At 34.4% G+C, this 23,038-nt stretch overlaps 1 protein-coding gene across 5 annotated transcripts in view; it reads left to right on the plus strand.

The window, feature by feature from the left end:
* Positions 1-23,038, plus strand: part of LRRK2 (leucine rich repeat kinase 2) — a 136,462-nt gene that overhangs the window by 12,518 nt on the left and 100,906 nt on the right. For all 5 annotated transcript variants that reach the window (XR_014024010.1, XR_014024011.1, XR_014024012.1 and 2 more), the window contains exons 6-13: positions 1,816-1,950; positions 4,395-4,526; positions 11,013-11,132; positions 11,689-11,825; positions 11,922-12,001; positions 13,315-13,421; positions 17,533-17,662; positions 20,067-20,191. Coding sequence is in view for 1 of the 5 variants with exons in the window: in XM_081309432.1 (XP_081165558.1) it covers positions 1,816-1,950; positions 4,395-4,526; positions 11,013-11,132; positions 11,689-11,825; positions 11,922-12,001; positions 13,315-13,421; positions 17,533-17,662; positions 20,067-20,191 (966 nt within the window). In the remaining 4 variants the exon portion in view is untranslated. The remainder of the gene's footprint in view (positions 1-1,815; positions 1,951-4,394; positions 4,527-11,012; positions 11,133-11,688; positions 11,826-11,921; positions 12,002-13,314; positions 13,422-17,532; positions 17,663-20,066; positions 20,192-23,038) is intronic.

The following is a 23,038-nucleotide window of genomic DNA, read 5'->3' on the forward strand; positions in this document are numbered from 1 at the left end:
ATTGATAACAGATTATCATGCAATTTCAGAGTTGGTTGGAACCTTTGTTTAGTCCTTCCTCTGTCTTGATGAAGAAATGGGTCAGAGAAATGAGCAACTTGCCGGAGGACACATAGCTAGTTGCAGCACGGTTCAGCTATTACTGTCTTGTGAGAGTCCCTTTTACATCATTATTGGAACCAGCTCTGCTAGGGCTTCACATAAGAATGAATGCTTTATGCAGGCCCTGTTGCCAATACCAGTTTACCACTTTAATATCTGGCAGCTCCAGAAATGGGATAAAGTTTCTGATATCATTTAATTCCCTGTCTTATTCCAGATGTTACTTAAACAGCTTGTACATAATTATAATTCATTAGAGACAAAAAAAGGATAAGAAAATTGATAAAGGGAAAGTTATAGAAAAATAAGTTTGTTATTTTTCTCATAGAAGTCCTGGGAGTAACCCCACCCCCACAGGTGTCCCTGGATGAGATGATAAAGTGTACACATTTTTCAAGGAACACAAAGTGTATTTCAGTGACTTTGTCAAGAGTCAGAACAGTCTGAACGTGGGACCCAGCTTTTCAGTGAGCATGCTTGGTAGAGAAGATAGTTTACTGTGAACACAGATTGAAAGAACTCTGTCTTCCAAGCAATCTGCTATACATGTTATATCTCACAACTATGCTTTTGATAGGAACTGGGAGGATAAAGTTTCAGGTTCTGTCATCCTACAGGGCCTGTAATCTTCAGTGTTGCAGTATAGGAACACATTCTTATTCTCAGAAGAAGGGCTGTCATCACTCTCACAAGTGTTAGGGGCCCTACCATGACACTTGAAGATGGACTAGGGAATGTTGAAAAGAAAAAATATCTCACTCAATAGAAAGATCAGCAGTGTCCCGAGTATTATGATTGTAAATGTAATGAAGAAAAAGTTCAGAATTTTCCAGGAGTATCAAGTTTCCCAAGACTCAATTAATTTAGCTAATAAAGTTATTTTTTTTTGAAAAGTTAGTTAATAAGTTTAATTTCCAAAGTTTGGGAAAAAATGCTATGGAAACTCCTCAATGACATGAAAAAAATTCCATGCTACCTTTCATTTATTAAAAGAATCTAACCAATTTCACATTATATTATAGGGTCACATAAGAATAAAACTGAAAAAGAATGAATGTTCATCACAAAGAGTGGTACATTTATAACACTTTTGTTGGTGCACATCTCAAGCTCAACAAACTTATATATGGTTTTGAGGTTCTGAGCTAATAGCATGACTCCAAATGGAACTCAGTGACTTGATCTAAAGACTTAAATTATGAGAATTAATGATGATAATTTTTGATTTCTGAAGGAAAACCATTAAGGGAGAATATTTTGAAGTTTAATTACTTGTCATTTGCTAAAGTTCACGCCTTTTGAACTGACACATTTAGACGAGCTGCCCTTCTATAGATTACTATTAACCCCTCAATTTTAAGTGGCATAAAATGTTCATTTCTAGTTGGCATCTTTATTGGTACTGGCTGGTTTTCTCTATAGACTCTTCCAGATGAATTGTAAATGATTTTGATTTTTTGAAAACTGTTTGATGAATATCACCTTTGCAATTAAAAATTTGATATAACTAATACAGGTCAAAATAAAATTATTTTTATGCAAATAATTCTCTTGTTATAAAATTCTTAGGGAGGCATCTTGCAGAAACACATTTTTACTTAAGTATATTGTATTTGCCATGCCTCATACAACTATTATGAATATATTGTTGAGTAACTAAACTTTTATATCATTTAAAATTTTATTTGATATTTTTTGTCCTTCATGTTTTAGTGTCTGAGGAACAACTCATTGAATTTGTTGAGAACAAGGATTATATAATATTGTTGAGTGCATTAAAGAATTTTAAAGGTGAAGAGGAAATTGTGCTTCATGTATTACATTGTTTACATTCCTTAGCAATTCCCTGTAAGTAGCCTGTGAAAATTACATTATCTCTCCATTCTGAATGTGTTTTGAAAATATTTTTGTTATTTAGTGTTGTGGGTCTAAACTCATTTATTTATTTATTTGATTAAGTTTTATTTATTGAAACGATTGCAGCTGACTCTGGGCTTGGTATTGGGGAAACAGTAGTGGAAAATATGAACATATTCTTTGCTTTTTCAGAGTTCAGTGTACAATGAGGGATGCAGGTAAGTACCTAGGTGATTGCAGCATTACAAGGGAAGTAGTGGCAGAAGTACCTAGGGTTATGAGAGTAAATACAGAATGAGTCAAGATCTCTTCGAAGAGTCTTGAATGATAAGAGTTTTGTTTATAGGGAGGAGTAAGGTGAAGTGCAAATGCAGGCCAAGGGTCCAGGCAGTGGGCATTGTGAGTGTAAAGATTCTGGAGCAAGAGTAAGCACAGAGCTTTCCAAAAAATAAAAGTGGCTCACTAAACCACGGATTTATGAGTGCTTGCACACATGTGTGTGAGTATGCATGCATGTTTCCAGTGATGTGTTCGAGTTTTGCTAATGGTGGCAGGAGAAGGGCGTGGTAAATGGATGAGGCTGCAGACCTGGAGAAGGGTTATGTAGGACTGAAAAGCTACATGAAGGAGTTTGAACCTTAATATAGTTCTTGGTTAGCATTTTAGTGTGCTTTGAAATTTAACCATTTCTTTCACACAAAAAAATCACAAATCCAAAGAAATTCATTTGTTGTGTATGCAACCAATGAATACTAATGAGCTAAAATATGCTTCAGATTCTGCTTTGTTTTGCAAGTGCACAATAACATAATAACATATAATCATATTTCATGTACTATCTGTGTGGGTTTATAAGGATGTACATATGCATTTATCTAGTAATATTTTTATTCTCCCACATGTAAAGTTTTGAAAATTAAATGAGGTAAATAAGATAAAGAATGCAGAATAGTTCCTGGTTTGTAATATATGTCATACAAACATCGACAACATTATTACACAATATTGATTTTATATGCATGATGTCACATATTGTAGATAACATTCCTATATGGTTTCAGATATGGAAATCAGTTTGGCCATCTGAAGATGTGAAACGTCAGTGTAGCAGGGTCAACACCAAATGTCCTTGTGAATGCATACCATTTCTTTGTGGTGTTTATAAAATCACACAGATTTTCTCACTCACAGGATATTAAGCACTTGAAAGAGAATAACACTGAATAATAATAACAGAGAATGACCATACTTTTACATTTGTCCCAGTCATCACTGCCAACAAACTGAATATATTCATCATTGCACTTTTCCTGAGCTATATTTATTCACTTATTTATTTATTTTGTGCTGGTTGCTTTTGGAATTCATTGTTTTCCACCCACATATGACATAACTCTAGTTCAAATATGTTGATTCATGATGTAAAGGTCAAAGAAAGAGCAGATAAAAATGAAGATATCAAGAGTTTTAAATACTTGTTCCGAACTAAAGACTTCTGCCTTTTGATCATAGAGCAAATCACATCTGCTTGTTCTACGTCAAAGTAGTTAATTGTTTTAAGAGGCTGTTTTCTTTCATTTTTAAATGCATTTTAAAAGTATTTGTTGTTTTTAAATGTAATTTAAACATTGAAATATATTATTTTAGAAACCAGTTTTACCTATGTTGACAAAAAAAAAGTTTTGCTTACAGATTCTTTTTTTTTCTCAGTGAACAGTCAACATTTCTTTCTAAGATAGAAATGTTTTCTCTGCGTTAGTTTCATAATTCACTCTCTTTACTGATTAATAGTCTTTCCAAGTGGCTTTTTTCTTTACTTTCTGTTTCTCTTAGGTTTGTCCCTTTATCATACAGTTAAATGTCTTACTGCTCTCCTCCCCTTCCCCACTACCACCTCCACTGCCTCCCCAGTCTATCTAGGACTTTCAGGGAAGTTAGTTGTCCTGCCTTCTGCACTGGCCATTCTGGAAAGGGGGAAATAGATCACCTTTGCTTTTAGCTGTTCTACTATGGGACTTAATCTTGATTTTCCTTGTGTGACATGAGGAAAAGAAACAAAGCAAAAACCATATGACAATGTCCTCATTAGGAAATAAGCCTTCAAATTAATTTGTTTAAAAATGTGGCCATTTTATGTGGCTTACATAAAAACATAACCATTCCCTTCCCTCTCCCCTCCTCTGGTCTTAAAATTTTAAGCCAAGAAATAGGACTAAAGCAATTTTTCCTTAATGCCAAAGATGAGTCCTCCTTCCCATGAATATTAACAGTGAACTGCATAGTATTTTTTTATAGCTGTTGGATAGGACATGATATTTAAATTTGGAAATGTAGTAATTCTGCTGCCATATATTTATAGTCTAAAATGTGGTTTTATGCGTATCTGAAAGGAGAAAGTGTTCCTCTATTTGTAATTATGGTTTATTTAAATTTAGGCAACAATGTAGAAGTCCTCATGAGTGGCAATGTCAGGTGCTACAATATTGTGGTGGAAGCCATGAAAGCATTCCCTGTCCATGAAAAAATTCAAGAAGTGAGTTGCTGTTTGCTGTATAGGCTTACATTAGGTGAGTTATGACTCTTAATTTATTCTCACAATCCTTATGTTGTAAGTACATATAGCATGTGTGCATCGTATGTTGATGAATGAGCAGTATATTAATAGCATTGGATGGACATGTTGTAAAGTAGCAAATTGTTATTTTATGAATTGCTAATGCCATGCTTAGAGGGAATTTCAAAAGAAGTGGTAAAATGTATGAAATTTAAGAGTATTATTAATTTGTTTTTTGAAGAAGTGATCCTATAGGAGTGTTTTATTGCTAGTACTATATTTAAAATACATTAATGCGACAATTGATATCTACTTATGCAGAAAATATGAAGCATAAAGCAAAGAACTCACCAGCTGCCTTGAGTATTAGCACATTTACCAGGACTGGAAAAATCTCCCTCCTATCCTTGCTTTCTCTGTAAAGGTTAACACTCTCCATGATTTTGTATTTATCATTTTTTTTTTGCTTTCTAAATATAGTTTTATTGCATTTGCATGTTTTCCTAAGCCAAATTGTTAATGTATTTAATTTTTTTCCACCTATCATCCAAATGGAATCATACTGTATGCTGCCTTCTACAATTTTAAAAAATTTATACTATGTTTATAAGAATCATAAATATTTTTCATGTAGTTGTATGTAGTATTCTATTATGTGTACATACCATAATTTATTTTTCCATTTTTCCATCTATGGATGTCTGGATTTTTTTGTTTTATGATAATACAGGACAAATATTTTTTCAAATATTTCTTTGCTGTCTAGATGCTTCTTCCTACTTTGTGAAATATGAAATCTATTTTTTATTCTTTTTTTTTCTTTTGTATGTATGCTAGAGATTGAACCCAGAGGTGCTTAACCACTGAACCACATTCCTACCCATTTTGATTTTGAGACAGGGTCTTCTTAAGTTGCTGAAGCTGGCTTAAACTTGCAATCCTGCCTTAGCCTCCTGAGCTGCTGGTATAACAGGTGTGCACCATCACACCTGACTTTTTTAAATTGATTTTTCATAGGACATTTTTAAAAAAATTAATTCACAGATTCTGGATTATGTTTTGATTGTTGATTATATGTATTGGAAATATTTTCTCTTAATTTGTGGCTTATCTTTTCACCATCTTTATGGTGGTTTTATAGGATAGTTAAATTTAATAATTAGTTGCTTTGTGACTTATCCTCTTTCGTGCATCTTCTTGAAAAAAGAGGATAAGTCACAAAGCAACTTTTCCTCAAGCTAATCAATATATTCAATATTTTCCCTAAACTTTTCTCATTAAAATGTTGAAGGACTATAATTGTTTTCTTGCAAAAATTCAATTCCCCTTTTTTCTTGTTTTAATATGGAGAGCTGGTCACCATCTCAGCACAGTGTAGCATAGGGCTCACCTATTTCCCAGTGGTGTGGCATACAGATGGTATATATGTGTTTCTGTTCCTGCTGTAATGTTGCACTGGCTAAGTAGATCTGTCTGGATCCATATTACATGGCTTAAATTACTGTAGCTCTATAAGACCTGAACTCTGAAAGGGTCACATCACCACACATTCTTTTGGATGCACATATTGACATTTTCTCTCTGTACAAATTTTAGAATTAATTTATCCAGTTCAAAATTCTAAGGGGATTTTGACTGGAATTGCACCAAAAGTATGGATCAATTTAAGAATAACTGACATCCTTACATTGTAATTTCTTCCAGGCTTGTCTTTGTTAGTTATATTTAGGTACCTTACTGTTTGCTATTTTTATAAGTGGTTTCCCTTTTAAAATTATCTTTTTGGATTGTATTTGCTTGAAGAAAGGGAAGTGATTCTTTGTATATTGATCCTACCTGCCTTTCTAACTCTTATTGATTCTGATAACTTGTTTGTAAATGTTCTTAGGTTGTCTATATAGCAGTTTTATAATTTGTGAATAATAATGGTTTGAGTTCTTTCTTCCCACTCATTATGTATGTCTTTATTTTCATTTCCTGTCTTCTTTCAATACTCAAACCACTTGTATGGTATTAACTGGAGGCAGTGATGGTAGGTATCCTCATCTTGCTTTTGATTTTAAGGAGAAAGTTTCTAATATTCTGTCATCCAGAATAATGCATTACAAAGTTTACTTTTTTACTTTTTTGGGGGAGGTACTGGGGAGTGAACTCAGGGGCACTTGACCACTGAGCCACATCCCCAGTCCAACTTTGTATTTTTCTTTAGAGACAGGGTCTCACTCAGTTACTTAGCACTTTATTTTTGCTGAAGCTGGTTTTGAACTTGTGATCCTCCTGCTTCAGCCTCCAGAGCCACTGGGATCACAGGCATGTGCCACTGTGCTAGGCTACTTTTTAAAAATTTTTTAAACCTTAATTTGTTTTATGACAGATAGATTTAATCAAGTTAAGAAATTTTCTTCTAGGGCTTGGGTGTAGCTCAGTATGAAACACCTGTTGAGCATGCAAGAGGCCCTGATGTCAATCTCCACCACCAAAAAGAAGAAGAAAACAAAATAAAACAAAACTAACAAAAACAAGTTAAAAATAAAAAAAAGAAAGCAGGCTATGATCTGGTTAAGAGCCAGGCTTAATACAGGAGGTTCTGGCTGTGCTGTCTTACCTTGGACCAAGTTTGAGGCTTGTCCATCCATTGCAGTGCCAGAATCCATATTTCACACAGGGCTTCTAGCTCTTGCATTTGCTTGCTGCTCATGGTTCTTGTTTCAACTCCTTTTTGAATTACTCCCCTCTACCTGTCCACCATCCTCCACCCCAACACACACACACCTTGGAGATTTCCTTGGTATTTTTGTGAGTAGAATTTTGCATTAAAAATTGGGTGGTTGGTAAATAATAAGGTAGAATTATCTACTGCTGGAAATTGGTTCTGATGACCTTTTCTCAAAACGATTTTGTGCAAAATCAGGATTATTATTATAGGCATTTAGCTTTTAGTCACTACAACTTTGGGAAAGAAGTCATAATTTATTTGAAAAAAACTAATTTTCATTATAGCAACTTAAAATTTCACTTCTGGAGCTATGATTATATCCTTTGTATAATTTAGAAATTGATTTTGACATTGGATATACTTCTAGATAGACTGAGTGAAAGGGAATATTTAAAGATTGAATTCTGTTTCATATGCAACCCTTTAGTTTGGTATTTCAATGATAAATAAGCATTTATTTAATGCTATTTTATAAAAAACTATAAGATACAATGAAGATGTCTTAATATTTATCCATTTCTTTCAGAGCTTCCAAAGTAGTTTCATACATACATACATATATATTTTTTAAATTCAAGAAACAATCCTAGGAGATAGGATGCTAGGATGCTCCACATTTATACATGAGCACCTGTGGTTCAGCAAGTCTTTGAATCTAATCTGAGATCATGTAGCCAGTAAAGAGTGAAATCAGGCTGAAATTTTTGCATGCCTTCTGTGGTTACTAGTGACTGGGAGAGTAGGAGAATGGAAGAAATGAGGAATTGTGGTTCCAGCAATCTTTTCTGCAGGGCTATTCTAGCTTGTGCATTTGCTTGCCACAGATGGCACTAAGTTAGATGGCAAAGAGAAGTTCTGGTGTGCTACTGAACAGTGGGTTGATTGCAGATAATGATAGTGTCCTGTGTACTTCAAAAAATTAGAGGAAATGGGTTCAGATAGTTTCACCATAAGGAAATGATACATGTTTGAAGAGATATATAGGTTGACTCTGATTTATTAAATATTATCCAATGTCTACATATTTTAAAATATCACATGGTACCCCATAAGTATTATAATTTTCATTGTTTTAGTTAGGCATAGATTGAGTTTAAATTAAAAAATTTAAAACAACAACAACAAAACATTCCTTCTAAAATGTATCAGCCATTCACTAGCTTAAAATATTATATTTTCATAAAGGAACACAGTTGTACAAACTGGCTGATATCTGTGAACATTTTCACCTAACTCAAAAGTTTATTTCTTAAAACTAGCTGTTACAGCAGTACACTAAAGTTTAGTTGTATTATATGTTTTATAACTTTCCACAGTCAAGTTTTAACCTGCAAATATTACATTAAAAGTGTGAGTTCACTTTTATCTCTTGAAATGAGCAAGAGGAAGAAGTGGTTTTGTTTTCAAGCTTAGGGAAATGATACTTGACTCCTAAAAAGGTGTATGATGGCCAGAGGATGGTTTGGGGGTGGGTGGTAGGTGGGAGGGAATTCTTATATACTGTTGGCAGGATAGTACAATTGCTATAAAAACAAATATGAAGGGTCCTCAAGAAATTAAAAATACAGCTACTATATGACCCAGCTATAGTACTCTCTGCTATTTAACCATAAGAATGAAAGTCAGCATACTGTAGAGATAGATTTATACCCATGTTTATCACAGCTTAATTCACAATAAACAATTTATGGAATCATCCTAAGTGTCAGTTGCCTAGATGAATGGATAAATAAAATGTAGACCATGTAATCATGGAGTTTTACTTGATTATGAAGAACAAAGTTACATCATTTGCAGGAAAGTAGGTGAAACTAGGGACCATAATTTTGAGTGAAATAAGCCAGTCTCAGAAAAGTATTATGTTTCCCCTTATATGTGAAACCTAGAGGGAAAAAAAGGAACACCATGAAAATAGAAGGGTAGAGAGAAGGGGTGGGGCATAGGGGAGCGAAGAGGGAGGGTAGGGGAGGGGTAGTATTAGGGCGTGAAATTGATCAGATTGTGTTTTTATATATATGTGAATATGCCAAGATGAATCCCACCATTTTGTATAATTAAAATGCATCAACAAAAATATTAAAATTCTTGGTTATTTATTGTATTATTGGAATTATTGGTAATAATTCCAATAATATAATAAATAATATAATAATCAATAATTATTATATTATTTGAATTAAATAAACTAAAGAATGTACATGTCATATTCAATTTTTATATTATTCTTTAATTTGTTTTTAAAAAATAAAAAGCCATCAAATTAATCTTAAGGGTGATTTGGGAGGGTGGGTGGGTGAGTGGTACTAGAGATTGAATTCAGGTGCACTTGACCAGTGAGCCACATCTCCAGTTTTATTTCTTTGTATTTTATTTAGAGACAGGATCTTATTGAGTTGCTTAGTGCCTCGCTTTTTGCTGAGGCTGGCTTTGAACTCATAATCTTCCTGCCTCAGTCACCCGAGCTGCTGGATTATAGGCATGTGCCATTGCTCCTGTCAGATAAGGGTGTTTTTTGACTTTCATTAAGAGATTATTTGTTTCATTTAGTAACTAGAGGCCTTATTATTCCTGATATTGTTTCAAAAGAAGCTGAATAAAACTTTTTCTTCATGATTAAAATAAAAATCCAAAGTCTACATATATTTAACATTTTTTTTTTCAAATTATTTCATCTAATTATGGGTTTGATGTATTTAAGGGCCTTATGCAGTTTTTCATGCTTTTCCATTTACGTTGTCTCAACATCAGTAAGGCCCATCTTACTGGTATTTGCCCAGAGCTACACAGTTGGCCCATGGTCAAGTATCTGCTGGCAGTGACATGGCCATAATAACAGGGGAAAACAGCTGATGGAAACAACCCAAGTTTAGACAAGCTGGTAAAAGTAGAAGAGAATCTTTCTGAAATGACTCCCCAAGGCTCAGGATCACTGAGGACTGGGGTATGTGTGCTTAGTGAATGAATGTGGACAAGAGACTTACATAGGAAGGTCTTGATGGGGGAGCTATTCCCGGGTTGAACTGCCTTCTGATTCTGAGGCCATTGATTGACATTTAGTTTAGATTTCGGGCTTTTTCCTCATACAGGATCTTTTCCATTTTGCATTGTGTCTCAGGGATCACTGAATTGTACTTACAGATAAATAGTACTCCTGGTTGTTAGTGAGTGACAAGAGAAACAAAAAGAGTCACATGTTTTTGGAATACAACATAAATTCTATCATCATAAGAACTTATATTTTTGGATGTTTTGTTAAATTTCTTAGAATGGGTGAGTTAGAGGTGATGAAATAATTTATGTTTTGTTTTCAAAGATGATCATAGATGAGATCAAGAAGTGGTAAGTGTGCCAATGGTTTTTCTGAGCAGTATCCCTTCTGGTGAGGGTATTTTATAAAATAATTTAATGAAGAGGGAGAGTTTTTTTTTTTAACTTCTCTCTTTTAGAAGACAGGAAAATTGTACAATGAATATTGTATTGTAGTGCAGTATATAATGGACATCTTGTTTTTATGTGCTGATGATGGGACGAGTCAAAGAACACAAATATATCATAAACCAAACTTTTGTATCATTATTTTTTGCTCAGTTACTTCCCTTATCCAAGATAATTAAATGACCACATATGAATTTTTTCAGCCTTTTTCTCAATCGTATTAAGCTTCTTAATGGCACTAATACATTCATCACTACTTAAACTTATTGATTTGAATTCTGTTATATTGTGTAAGGCAATTTAAGTTCCATGGATGAGAATTTAGCTAATGTGTCATTTAACTTGTAGGTAATTTTTTTAATATCCTGGTATTAAACGAGGTGCATGAATTTGTGGTGAAAGCTGTGCAGTGGTATCCAAAGAACGCAGCATTACAGATCTCAGCACTCAGCTGCTTAGCACTTCTCAGTAAGTAACTTTACCCAAAGGAAATTTTATTTTTTCCCTTTTCCTCTTCAGTGCTGGAGATCAAATCCAGGGCCTTGTGCACACTAGGCAAGCGCTCTACCACTGAGCTGCCACCCCAGCCCCCAAAAGGAAATTCTCATGGGTGCATCTGAGGTTGACTGTTGACATTATAATGTTGATCACAATGGTCAGAGGACCACACGCAGAGGAGAAAGCATTAAATGCTTTTCTGTGCTCATCAACTAGGTGTCTTAATTTATATGGGGGTGTTGTTTGATTATGTGGCTAATCTTAAATAATCCTCCTCTACTTTATTTCTACTCTATTGGATTTTATGGTAACCACTTCCTCATGTTTTCTTCTATGTATGTGGGATGGCAATGTTCTGAGGTGTGTAATATCTTAAAAAGTGTTTTATGTTTAACAAAGGCTGCCACTGAAGAACACCTCTCTCTGTTGTCAACATTTCAAAATATGGACTTCAATTTGGTTATTCATACTGTCATTGAATTTTATGCACATGAAATACATATATTATTTTTAAAATTTTTTCAAGCTGAGACCATTTTCTTAAATCAAGACTTAGAAGAAAGGAATCCAGACAATGATGAAGAGGAGGGAGAAGATAAATGGTTCTGGCTGGAAGCCTGTTACCGAGCCTTAACGTGGCATAGGAAGAACAAACATGTGCAGGTTGGGTTCTCACAAATATCATACTTATACAAAATTGTGTTTTTTGATAATTTATATTTTGATGAGTTTCTTTTTTTTTTCCTTCCCCAAATCCAGGAGGCCGCATGCTGGGCACTAAATAATCTCCTTATGTACCAAAACAGTTTACATGAGAAGATTGGAGATGAAGATGGCCAGTCAGTAGTTCTTCATTTATAGAAAATTTCAGTTATATTTTTAATCAATGTATATAAGATACCTTAATCATAACTCTCCGTGGTAGGAATATTTTTAATGTGGGCATGTGTGTCTTAAGTATCGCTGCATATTAGTGGTGGGTATCTAGTATTTTGATCTCATGGCCTTCCATAGTCAGAAAAGGTGGTGCATGTAAGAGTTATTACTAAGGGATTTGGAATCCAGAGTTATTCCGTCATTTGTGAATCATGGACTAAGGATACTTCAGTTTTCTGGTTAATCATGTAAAAATGCCACATTAATTCATTTCAGAAGATAGAAGTCACAGAGCCATGTGTGGCTCTGTGGAGAGAGACGAGTCAGCAGGTTGTCAGCATCAGGATTAGATTTGGTCAGAGATCTTCTCATGCTCACTTTCCATGTCCATGCTGATCGGCTTCTCTTTCCATGGCAACATGAAGCTGGCCCTTCTTGAGGGCTCAAGGGAAGGCTGTGCTAACCTCACCAGCCTTTGCGCACTATGGCTGCTGCTTATGCTCTGCTCTTTGCTCTGGGTTTCCTTTGGGTCTTAAAATAGCAAAAACTTTGGAAACTGCAATAGTAATATTTTGCATCTCAAATCCTGACATCCTCTTTGTATAAAAACCCACTGCCAATAAGAAGGGAATTCATGATAATGACACAGATGCTATTGAATCAAACATTTTCTTTCTGAAAAGAAATGGGAATTCTCAAACTAGCATGCAAATAATCCCATATTGAACAGTCATGGTTAAGGCAGAATTCAAATTGCAGTTTGTATATTTTAGTTCCTAACACACTTATTTTTTAATATTCATAGGAGGACTTTAAAATAAGTATGTTATTAAGAGAAATATATTTATGTTCCACACCTCTAAAATCTGCTCTGCTTCTTTACAATTTTTAATTTTTCCTTTCTTGTTGGCAAAACTGTCTTTTTCCCACTTTAACTTTTTCCTCCTATCACCTTTGTATGTCTCTGCTGAGACTTTTTTCTCTCTATTGCTTATCAGCTTTTGTTTTTATTTTATTTTTTATTTGTTCTCTGCTTATCAGCTTTTGAAGAAACACAAATTTAATTTATTAATATTCAATGGGCTATTTATAATTCATTTTTGTAAGTGGAGGAGGCCTAAGAAAGCTATTTAACTATAATTCCTTCTTGTAAGTGGAGGTAATGTAAAATATTATCTCATGCCCTTATTTGTAGATAGCGTTATTGGATGATATTGAAAATTTGAGCTCATTACTGAAAAGGTTACCAATGATGTTGTGGTTGAATTTTTGAAAGGTTCCCAGCTCATAGGGAAGTGATGCTGTCCATGCTCATGCATTCTTCATCAAAAGAAGTTTTCCAGGCGTCTGCAAATGCATTGTCGACTCTCTTAGAACAAAATGGTAAGGTGTACCATATTGTATAATAGATGAAAATACATTTTGTGGTCTATTTTATTATAAAAGCTGTATATTGTAAAAATTCAAATTTGTATATATATATATATATATATATATATATATATATATTGCTGATATTTGGACATACTGATATGTGGGTAAAAGAAAAAGAATAAAATAAACATTTTAATGTATATTTTTCTGGACCTCTATGTACTGACACATGATATACACAATATATTTCATACTTTTTGCAGCAATTGAATCATGTTATACTCTTTTATAACCACATTTTATATTTTTCTTTTTCATGTAGATAAATGTATATTCTCATTATCATTTTAAATAGCTGTATAGTTTTCCAACTTATGCCTATAGTCTATTTAAGAACCTATCTCATATTAATGGACTTTATAGTTTTGAATGAGAATGTTTGGAATCTACTAAAAACACCAAAATATTGCTTTTTCCTCCCATTTTTCTTTGTATAATGGTCCGTTTATTTTCTTTTAAAAATAACTTTATTTTGTTTATTTATTTTTATGTGGTGCTAAGGATCGAAACCAGGGCCCCGCATGTGCGAGGCAAGCGCTCTACCACTGAGCCACAACCTCAGCCTGGTCCATTTATTTTCTAAGAATTAAGTTTATAGAAATGTGACTGGGTGGAGAGATATTGACCATTTTAAAATCTGGTAAAGTTGTCCAGTATGAAATGTTTTTGCTGCAGTTTGTCTTGAAAATGGTCCTTTACATGTAATTCTTGTAAGTGTTATAGCTTTCCATGATTAAGGAGAGAAAAATGGCTCCTGTACCCCAGGAAAGAGTCTTTAGGTTTAAGATAATGGCTCAGGCTGTTCAGATTCCTGCCCCCATAAACAGGAAATACTGCCAGAAAACCTCAGGAGAAAACTCATCATAAAGGCATTGGGACTTGGCAGCAATTGCAGGATATTTTTAGAGGAAGGAAAAAAAAAAAAAAGAAACAAAACACTGAAAGATTAATCTGAGTCACAGAGCAGCGTAAGCAGCAGCTTTTAGTAGAGGGCCTGGGTAGAATGAAGGAAATCAAGAAGCCACCTCATGCGTGTTTCTTTATACTGTTAGTTAGGTCAAACCAAGAAGAAAATCATCTCTTCTCCCTTTTCCTCCTTTCTCATCCCATCTCTCCAATGGTGCTTTAATGAAAGGCTTGCAGTGGCAAGGGCTCTGAGAGACGGACAGACTTGCTGGTGGCATGATGAATCAGTAGGAGTGTCCGAGAGGAAATTGCACATTCTTTTGTGCAGTTAGAGAGGCCTGGGTAGGGATTTCACTCTGGAAAATGAGGAGTGAACTGGGCTGCTTCTGTGTGCTTCTCCTTAGACAGGGGACAGGTTTTATATATGTCAACACTGTCCTATGAGTGCTGTAATTCTTAACCACTTGGAAATCTCTTTTATGATGTAAACAAAGCAGCCATGATTTTGTGAGATTTGGACTCTTTCTGAATAGAAGGTCTGAGGATTAGTGAGTTTCAGCCAATCTTGGTGTATTGGTTCTGAATCAGTTCTCTGCTCTTTCTGGTGCCTTCCTTCTTTGTATTTGGCCATGCGCCACGTAAAAGCTGTCCTCATCTACTTTTGTACTGTCGTTGGTGTTCTGCTTTTATGAAAGAACTTGAGCAGCTTGTTCACCAACTTCGTCAGGCAACTTCTCATGGTAAGACTCATGGGACTATTGGAAGTGTAGGACTGGATACAGTTTCTTAGAAAAATGACTGAATTGGCAATCAGAAGAACTGGCCAAGGCTCCAATATCTTGTGTGATATTTTCCATATTGATTAATTGTTACTCTTTGTACTCCTTCCATGTGCTAGACAATCCTCCAGGGACTTGAAACGTGCCATTCCATAGAAATCCTAGTGGAGTAGAAGCTCTATAGGGAAGATATGTAATAAGACTAGCTAAAATACATGATACGAGGCAGCTAAGAAAAATATGTAGCAAGGAAGATTTGATATGTTAGGACTCAGAGGAGATGGAATTGTGCTTGGGTAGCCAGTGAAGTAGGGGATTGTTGAATCCAGCCTTGCAGGAAGCTGCTGATTGTTTTATTTTGTTTTTCCTTTTGAAGCAGATAATTTCCTGCCTAAATAGAGTGGATGAGTTCAAATAGTGTTCTGTAGGTGGCTGGTAAATGACATAACATGTGTAAATGCCCTATAAACTCTCAAGTGACTTTTTGATGAAGTTTCTTCTCTCGGGTCTTGTGTCTGCAACTTTTGGGGCACGCATTGGGTACTGTCTAGGACAGTTGTTCTTAAGGTGTGGTCCATGGAGTGAGTGGCAGCATTGCCCAGGAACTTGTTTAACAATGTGAGTTCCAAGGCCCCCTACAGATCTACTCAGGCATAAAGAGCCTCTACGGAGTTGGTAAACAGCTGCTTGTGTTTCAAGCAGCCCTCCAGGGGATTCTGATGCATACTAAGGTTTATAAATCACTGGTCCAGAATAGCTTTTATCTTTTAAAATATGTCCTTGGTTAGAAACTAGCCACTTTGGGAGGGTTTACAGCAATTTCTGATGTGACCAAGCAAAGTAATCCAGTCCTTACCATATTTTAATGTGTGATTTTTCTGAATGTTTTCGGAAGGTCTGAGTTTTAAGGTTTTGACAGTATTTCCTAATATGTATATCATTTCAATTTCTATTCTGTTTTGTCCTATCTTTGTTTTGGTGTGTGTGGGAGGGTATCAGGGACTGAACTCAGGGCACTTGACTACTGAGCCACACCCCCAGCCCTATTTTTATTTCCTTTAGAGACAGGGTCTCACTGAGTTGCTTAGCACCTTGCTTTTGCTGAAGATGGCTTTGAACTTGCAATCCTCCTGCCTCCGTCTCCTAGGCCACTGGAATTACAAGTATGCACAATTGCCCTGGATGAGATTGATAACACTTTTATAAACAAAACTCAAAGCTTTCTAAGTTTCCTTTTTTTTTTTTTTTGCCACTTCTAAAGTGTTAAATTACAGTGTATAATGTTGGAATTTATATTTATACGGAGGCTTCAAGATAATTTGTGCTTATATGAAAACTTCAAGGCAATGGATTTGTATTTAGTGAATGAAGTTTATTTCAAAGAAGAAAATTATTAGATAATATATTATGTAATATTAGGTATTACTACTGGAATATATTCATTTTCTACTGATTGTACATGTACAATCAGTTGTTAAGCAGATCTATGTATTTCTGAAGTATTGATACTGCTTTCTGAAAATAAATGTAATTATATATGCTTCATGTTGGTGTTTTCTATCCCTTTGCATGTGATGCATGCATAGAAATGACACATTCATATAGTCCCCTTGAGTAATGGACAAAGTAGCTCAAGGAAACCTAGGCTGGTTCTAGGCCCTGGCTCCCCGCCCCTCCTCCCACCAAGAGCTGAGGGGATGGTTATATCTCCTCACACCAGTGACCTATTCGCGGCTTACTATGTCTAGCATACCTGGTGAGTCTTAATTCTGTGGAAGTATGATTATTTTCTAAAGTTGTTTTAAATATTAGAATGAAATTTGATTCTCTTATTTTGGAGAGTGTTATTTAAGCATTTTTCTGCAAGGCGTTCCTTTCACATGAACTGGGAAGTGGTGATTACATTGGAATAGGTCTACTCTGTGAGTAACAATTTTTAAATCAAAACATTAACAAAACTGGCATGGTTGCATGTGTCTATAATCTCAGTGACTCAGTAAGCTTAGGTAGGAGAATCTCAAGTTCAAGTCTATCTAGCCTTAGCAACTTACCTGTCTCAGATAAAAAGTGCTGGGACTGTAGCTCTGTGGTTGAGCACCCTGGGTTCAATCTCTAGTACAAAACAAAATAACAAACACAAAAGAAAAAAACCCACCTTAACAAATAATTAATAAATGTGTTATAAAGTAGAATGAATGGTATATATTTTAAAGAAATAGATATCAATTATCTTTACATTTTGAATGAAATATCAGTTATATATGCTCTTGTATTTGCTTTTCTAGGAATCTGGACAATTTTAATATTACATACCTTATTATAAATTTATGAATATATGCTTTCATTTCTATGAGTAACCTTCAAATATTTTGCAGTTAATTTTAGAAAAATCCTGTTGTCAAAAGGAATATACCTGAATGTTTTGGAGTTAATGCAGAAGCATACACATTCTCCAGAAGTGGCTGAAAGTGGCTGTAAAATGCTAAATCATCTTTTTGAAGGAAGGTAATATAGATTTGTGAACTTGTGAAGTACATATAGTATTGAACTAGGCAGAATATTATTATTTCAAGCATCTCCCTAAGAATGAAAAGAAAAACATAAGACACTGAAGATAAACCTTTTTCTATATCACATAGCTAATATTAAATACTTCTTTGAATATTGAAAGGAATGGCAGAGATTGTTGAGATGTGCTTTGTTTTTGTGCTTCATACTTGGTGTTGACTATGCTTTGAAAAATGGTAACTTTTCAGCACAATTTAAAACAGTTGTTCAAATTATTGCATAATTGTAAAAGATGCAAAAGGAAAAAATCAGGATGCAGCTTCTAATTTATTGCTTTTTCATCCTTCATTTGAATGAAATTTTATCTGCCTGCTTTCATTCTGAAGCTGTGGAAGCTTGTAGTCACATCTAGATCAAGTCCAGTAATGTTAAAACTTTGTCTGGTTAGTGGTACAGCAGAGAGATTTTTTTTTTTTTTTTTTAATCTGGGATGACTGATGTGGGGGAAGAACTTCTGTCTTTAAAGGAAAAAAAAAATGTTTTAGAACACTAAATCTGAATTACATGCAGAGATTCCCACTGCAGAAGATGCTCAGTGTTTTTTTTTTTAACATTTTATTAAGCTAAAAAGTATAAGATAATTTTGCCATTTTCTGAGTAAATTCCAAATGAAAAAAATATCTGTATAGGAAACTGTTATATGTAAAAGAAATAAATGACACAGATATTTCAGTAAAAACTGATTTGCTTGTCTTTGCCACTAATTTGAGCCAACTATTTGATTGCTAAACCTCAGGTTCCTCGTCTATAAAAAGGGATCATAATAATAACCTTGTAAGTTGCTTATAATGTAAGGATTAGATAAATTGATTTTATAAAAAGATTAAAATAATGCTTTATGCATTTCAGACACTCAGTAAATCATAACTATTATAAATACTCTAATTAGTGTGAATAAATGAAGTGCATATAGCATGATAAACTGTATGTAAGAACATACATATAAGACTTACAAGAATTAGAGTTATCTTTTTTTTAACACAAGTCCAGCTACTATACTTAATTGTGCATATTTCCATTATTATAATGTTGTTTTTAAACACTTAAATTAAAATCTTTTTGCAAGTGTTGATTTTTATGGCACTAGAAGTGTGTGAACGTTCCTAAATGGGGCAAAAACCTTTATAAAATAGGCACGCCCCTGGTTTAGGATTATATGGATCCTGAGCAAGCCAAATCATGTTTCTGTTTTTTTCATATGGAAAATGCATAGAGTTCCAGTCCTGGAGATTTGAAGTTAACTCTGACAATATGCGGCCTCCTAAAACACTGTTTAACTGGGGAGAATGATATGCAAGGAGAGGATTACATTTTAGTGTGATACTACTGCAAAAACAGAGGTATAGAAGACAGGTGTGTAAGAGCAAAGGAACCCAGCTAGCATTACCAAAGAAGGGAAGGCTCCAAAGAAGGGATGCTTTCTAAGTGAGACTTTAAGATGAAAGAGAGGGAATATATCTCAGTGAAAATGGAATCATGCCAAGTAAGGACATGGTTTGATGCTCATGAGTTTCAGTTAACCTGGCACATGCAAAGCAGAGAGCCTTATGAAAGTCCAAAGTACCTACTGAGATCTAGTCAAGTGACATTTGCTCATTGGTGAAGAAGAAATATGTAAATACTTTAAAGAAACTAAGACATTAATATAAATTAAAATTAATTATGAACACTAGCTAAAAATTCCAGTGTTGTTAAATATGGAAGAAGCAACTTGGTACGATGGAAAAGTCTCATAGGATCAGACAAGACTGAGTACTGGCTAGACTCTATTACTTTCTAGTTTAATATCTAGCCACCTAAATTCTTTATCTGGAAAATAGGGGTAATAACACTTTCATTTTAGGGTTATTGATAGTGACCCAGATGCAGATCAGAAGAAAGGTGTGAATTTTATGAAACTAAGTAAAAAATTCATGGGTTACTGTGAATTCTACTTCTTCTTTTTTTTTTTTTTTTAAAGAGAGAGTGAGAGAGGAGAGAGAGAGAGAGAGAGAGAGAGAGAGAATTTTTAATATTTATTTTTTAGTTCTCGGCGGACACAACATCTTTGTTGGTATGTGGTGCTGAGGATCGAACCCGGGCCGCACGCATGCCAGGCGAGCGCGCTACCACTTGAGCCACATCCCCACCCCCTGAATTCTACTTCTTAAGGACGGACAGTATTTAATTGAACACTGTTCAATTGAATTATGTATGCTCACATCACTGAATTCAATTAATCTTTAGATAGTCATTCCTGTAAAATATATTGATTCTGTTTTTCTGCCTTTGTTTCAATTTAGTGTTTGTAAAATTGAATCAGATTGTATTTCTAGTAAACATGTCAATTTTATTTCTCCAGTAACACTTCGCTGGATACAATGGCAGCAGTGGTCCCCAAAATAATAACAGTTATGAAAAGTCATGAGACATCATTATCAGTGCAGCTGGAGGCACTTCGAGCTATTTTACATTTTATAGTGCCAGGTAAGTTACAGAAGTGATTGTGGGAAGAGACAGCAGTTTCAATAGGGTCTTTTCATGAAACCTCAACCTTCTAGGCAAAAGTTAAAGGATGATTTTCTGCCAACCAAAAATAAAAATAAAGGATAATAATAATGTAGAAGAAGAGCCAGGTAGGATAATTTATAAAAAAAACCCCTTTTTTAAAAAATTTATTGTTGTTGGTGTTTCTTTCTTCCTTTTTTTTTGGTAATGTTGTGGATTGAACCCAGAGCTTCTCACATGCTTGACAGGTGCTCTACAACTGAGCTGTGGCCTCAGAAAAACGTGGAGCTTTCTATCTCTAAGAGGGGTAGTTATCTCTGATATTTCTGGTCTATTTCTCTTGCCATCATCCAAGTTCAAGTTTGAGCCTCGTTTTTAAACTTGTCTGAACTAATAGTAACTAACTTTCATAGTCCTCTCTTACTTTATTTCAGTCCTTCTTTTCCTCTGTGTTAAATTAATTTTTCTGCAATATACCCATGTCACTTTCACTCATCAACCCTAGTGGCTTCTACCCTCTGTCCCCTTTACCCCCTACTTATATCTATTGTTATTTGTCCTGCAAAGCCCAGTTGAAGACACCTGCTCCTGCATTCTTTCAGCACATGTTTATATTCTGAACACTCTGATGATGTTGTTACGGTTCAAAAGATGAATGAAAGAAAAGCATGCTGTGGTATTATAGGAGATCAGAAATAGATAGAGCTTGTAAATAATCACAAGACAGTGTGAGATCTATCATAGATAAATAGGTGAAAGATTAAAAGACTATTGAATGAGGTATATATAATGTATTCAAAAAAGTAGGTTAGAGATTTTGATACTTGAAATTGAAGGGTGATTTTGATAGTTGAAATTGAGTGCTGGCCTGTTAGATGACTTTTTAAGCAGGATAAAGTTCACTTGGTTTGGGATGAGTGAGGAGAATGAATAGAGGAGTGCTTGGGTATCAGTGTGGACAAACAGAAGGAGGCCTGAAATGAGGGGTGTTGAATGCATTGCTGAGAAATTTGTGCTCCTCTATGAAAGTTCAAATTTATGAAAGGTGCTTAAAATTTGCAGTGTAGTGGCCACATTTGCAATTTTCAGCAATAGCACTATGGTGTAAAGGATGATTGGCAGGGAGAGAGACTAAGTAGGGGATTTAGGCTGGAGGTTGTTGCTAGTTAAGTGGATGAAGGGTCAGTGGAAAGACAGGATGGATTTAAGAGATGATTAGGTGTTTTATTTGACATTGTGACTACTAAACTTGAGGACATATTATTTTGACAAACATAATTTTACTTATATACTATTATGAGTTTTTAAAAATTTGTTTATGGATTAGAGTAAAACAACCACTACCCCCTTTTTGTTATCATTAAAGGTGTCAACTTCATTCCTCTGAGGCCATGGGTTGGAATTGTGAAGATAAACAAAAGACATGCAGAATCAAGTCTGTTAATGAAATAATGGTCTTTTAATTAGTCGAATAACAAGTTTTGGATACAATATTTTTTCTTCCATTGATTGCAAATTGACCCTGAAGCAGCATTGTTAGTCAATAATCATTGGGATGATTCAGGGTAGTCTTGAAAATAATTACTTTAGGGCTCTAATTTATGTATGAAATATATTTTAATAGATACATTTTATAAATGTACCAGTATGTAAGTATTTGCCCTTTAGGTAGAGGCTGAAGTATCTGCTCTGCTCTGTGTTGCTGTATTACACCACCATACCATGCTGCAGCATAGCACAACTTAACATGCACTATATCAGTCTACAAATAGAGGAGTGACTATGGTATCTGTACTCTGGTAGTGCTGAGATTGACTATAACATTGGTTTCAATAGGTTAAGTTGATGTCCTTGTAAGGTATCTAGGATATTTATTGATGAAATAGACGATATCCAGATTTCTTTAATAACAAAGTTGTGTATTATTTTTACATGGTCTCAGTCACTGAAAATGAGACATAGGGAGTTTAAGGGACTTTCCCCTTACATGGAGCTATAGTGAATGTCAGACCCTGTTGTAACAAATTTTAAAGGAAGAAATAAAGTTCCAGGAGGGTGGGAACCCAGCCTGCCTTCTTTATTGTGGTATTCTCAGCATATAGCAAAAACCCAGGCATATTGTTGGCATTCAAATATCTAGTAGGCAAAATAAAAGCTATATGCAGTCATTTATAAAATTCTAAATTAATTTATAATTTATTTACTCAACAAATTATAAAATTGAACACTTATGATTAATTCTTTATTAATAATTATATTAAGATTTGGGAAAATATTCTTTCATTATAATTTTACTATTATAGTATACAATTGATATTTTTGGCTATTTTCAACAGTTTTGGAATAGTTCAGCTATAAAGTATTTTAATAAGAAGTATGTTTTCTTTAAATAACTTTCTTTGTGCAGTCTTTAGAAGACTTCAAATTAATGACATGCTCTCTACAATCATAATCCTGAAACTTAAATTATTTTTTCATAATTATTCAGCTGTTTTTATTTATGCTGCATTTCATATCTGACCTTTTTTTTATATTGTGTCCCAATAACATTGAGATATTCTCAAGTTCTCCACTATTGCATAAAAACCTTCCAAAATCTTAAACTACAGCCTACTCCTGCAAAAAAGAGATTGTTTACTACAGAATATTTTTCTGCCATGACTAACTACTTGTTATTTTAATTTCAATAAACGTCCATACTTATTGTATTTATCTTACATCTAATGATGAAATATTTTTAGAGATTCCTTAAGGTGTTAGTGCTTTGATAAGGAAATACTTACTAGAAAAATGTGTAGCATACATGATGTTGAGTAAATTATGAAA

This window comes from Spermophilus citellus (genome assembly GCF_964194105.1).
Source record: "Spermophilus citellus genome assembly, chromosome: 10".
Classification (NCBI taxonomy): domain Eukaryota; kingdom Metazoa; phylum Chordata; class Mammalia; order Rodentia; family Sciuridae; genus Spermophilus; species Spermophilus citellus.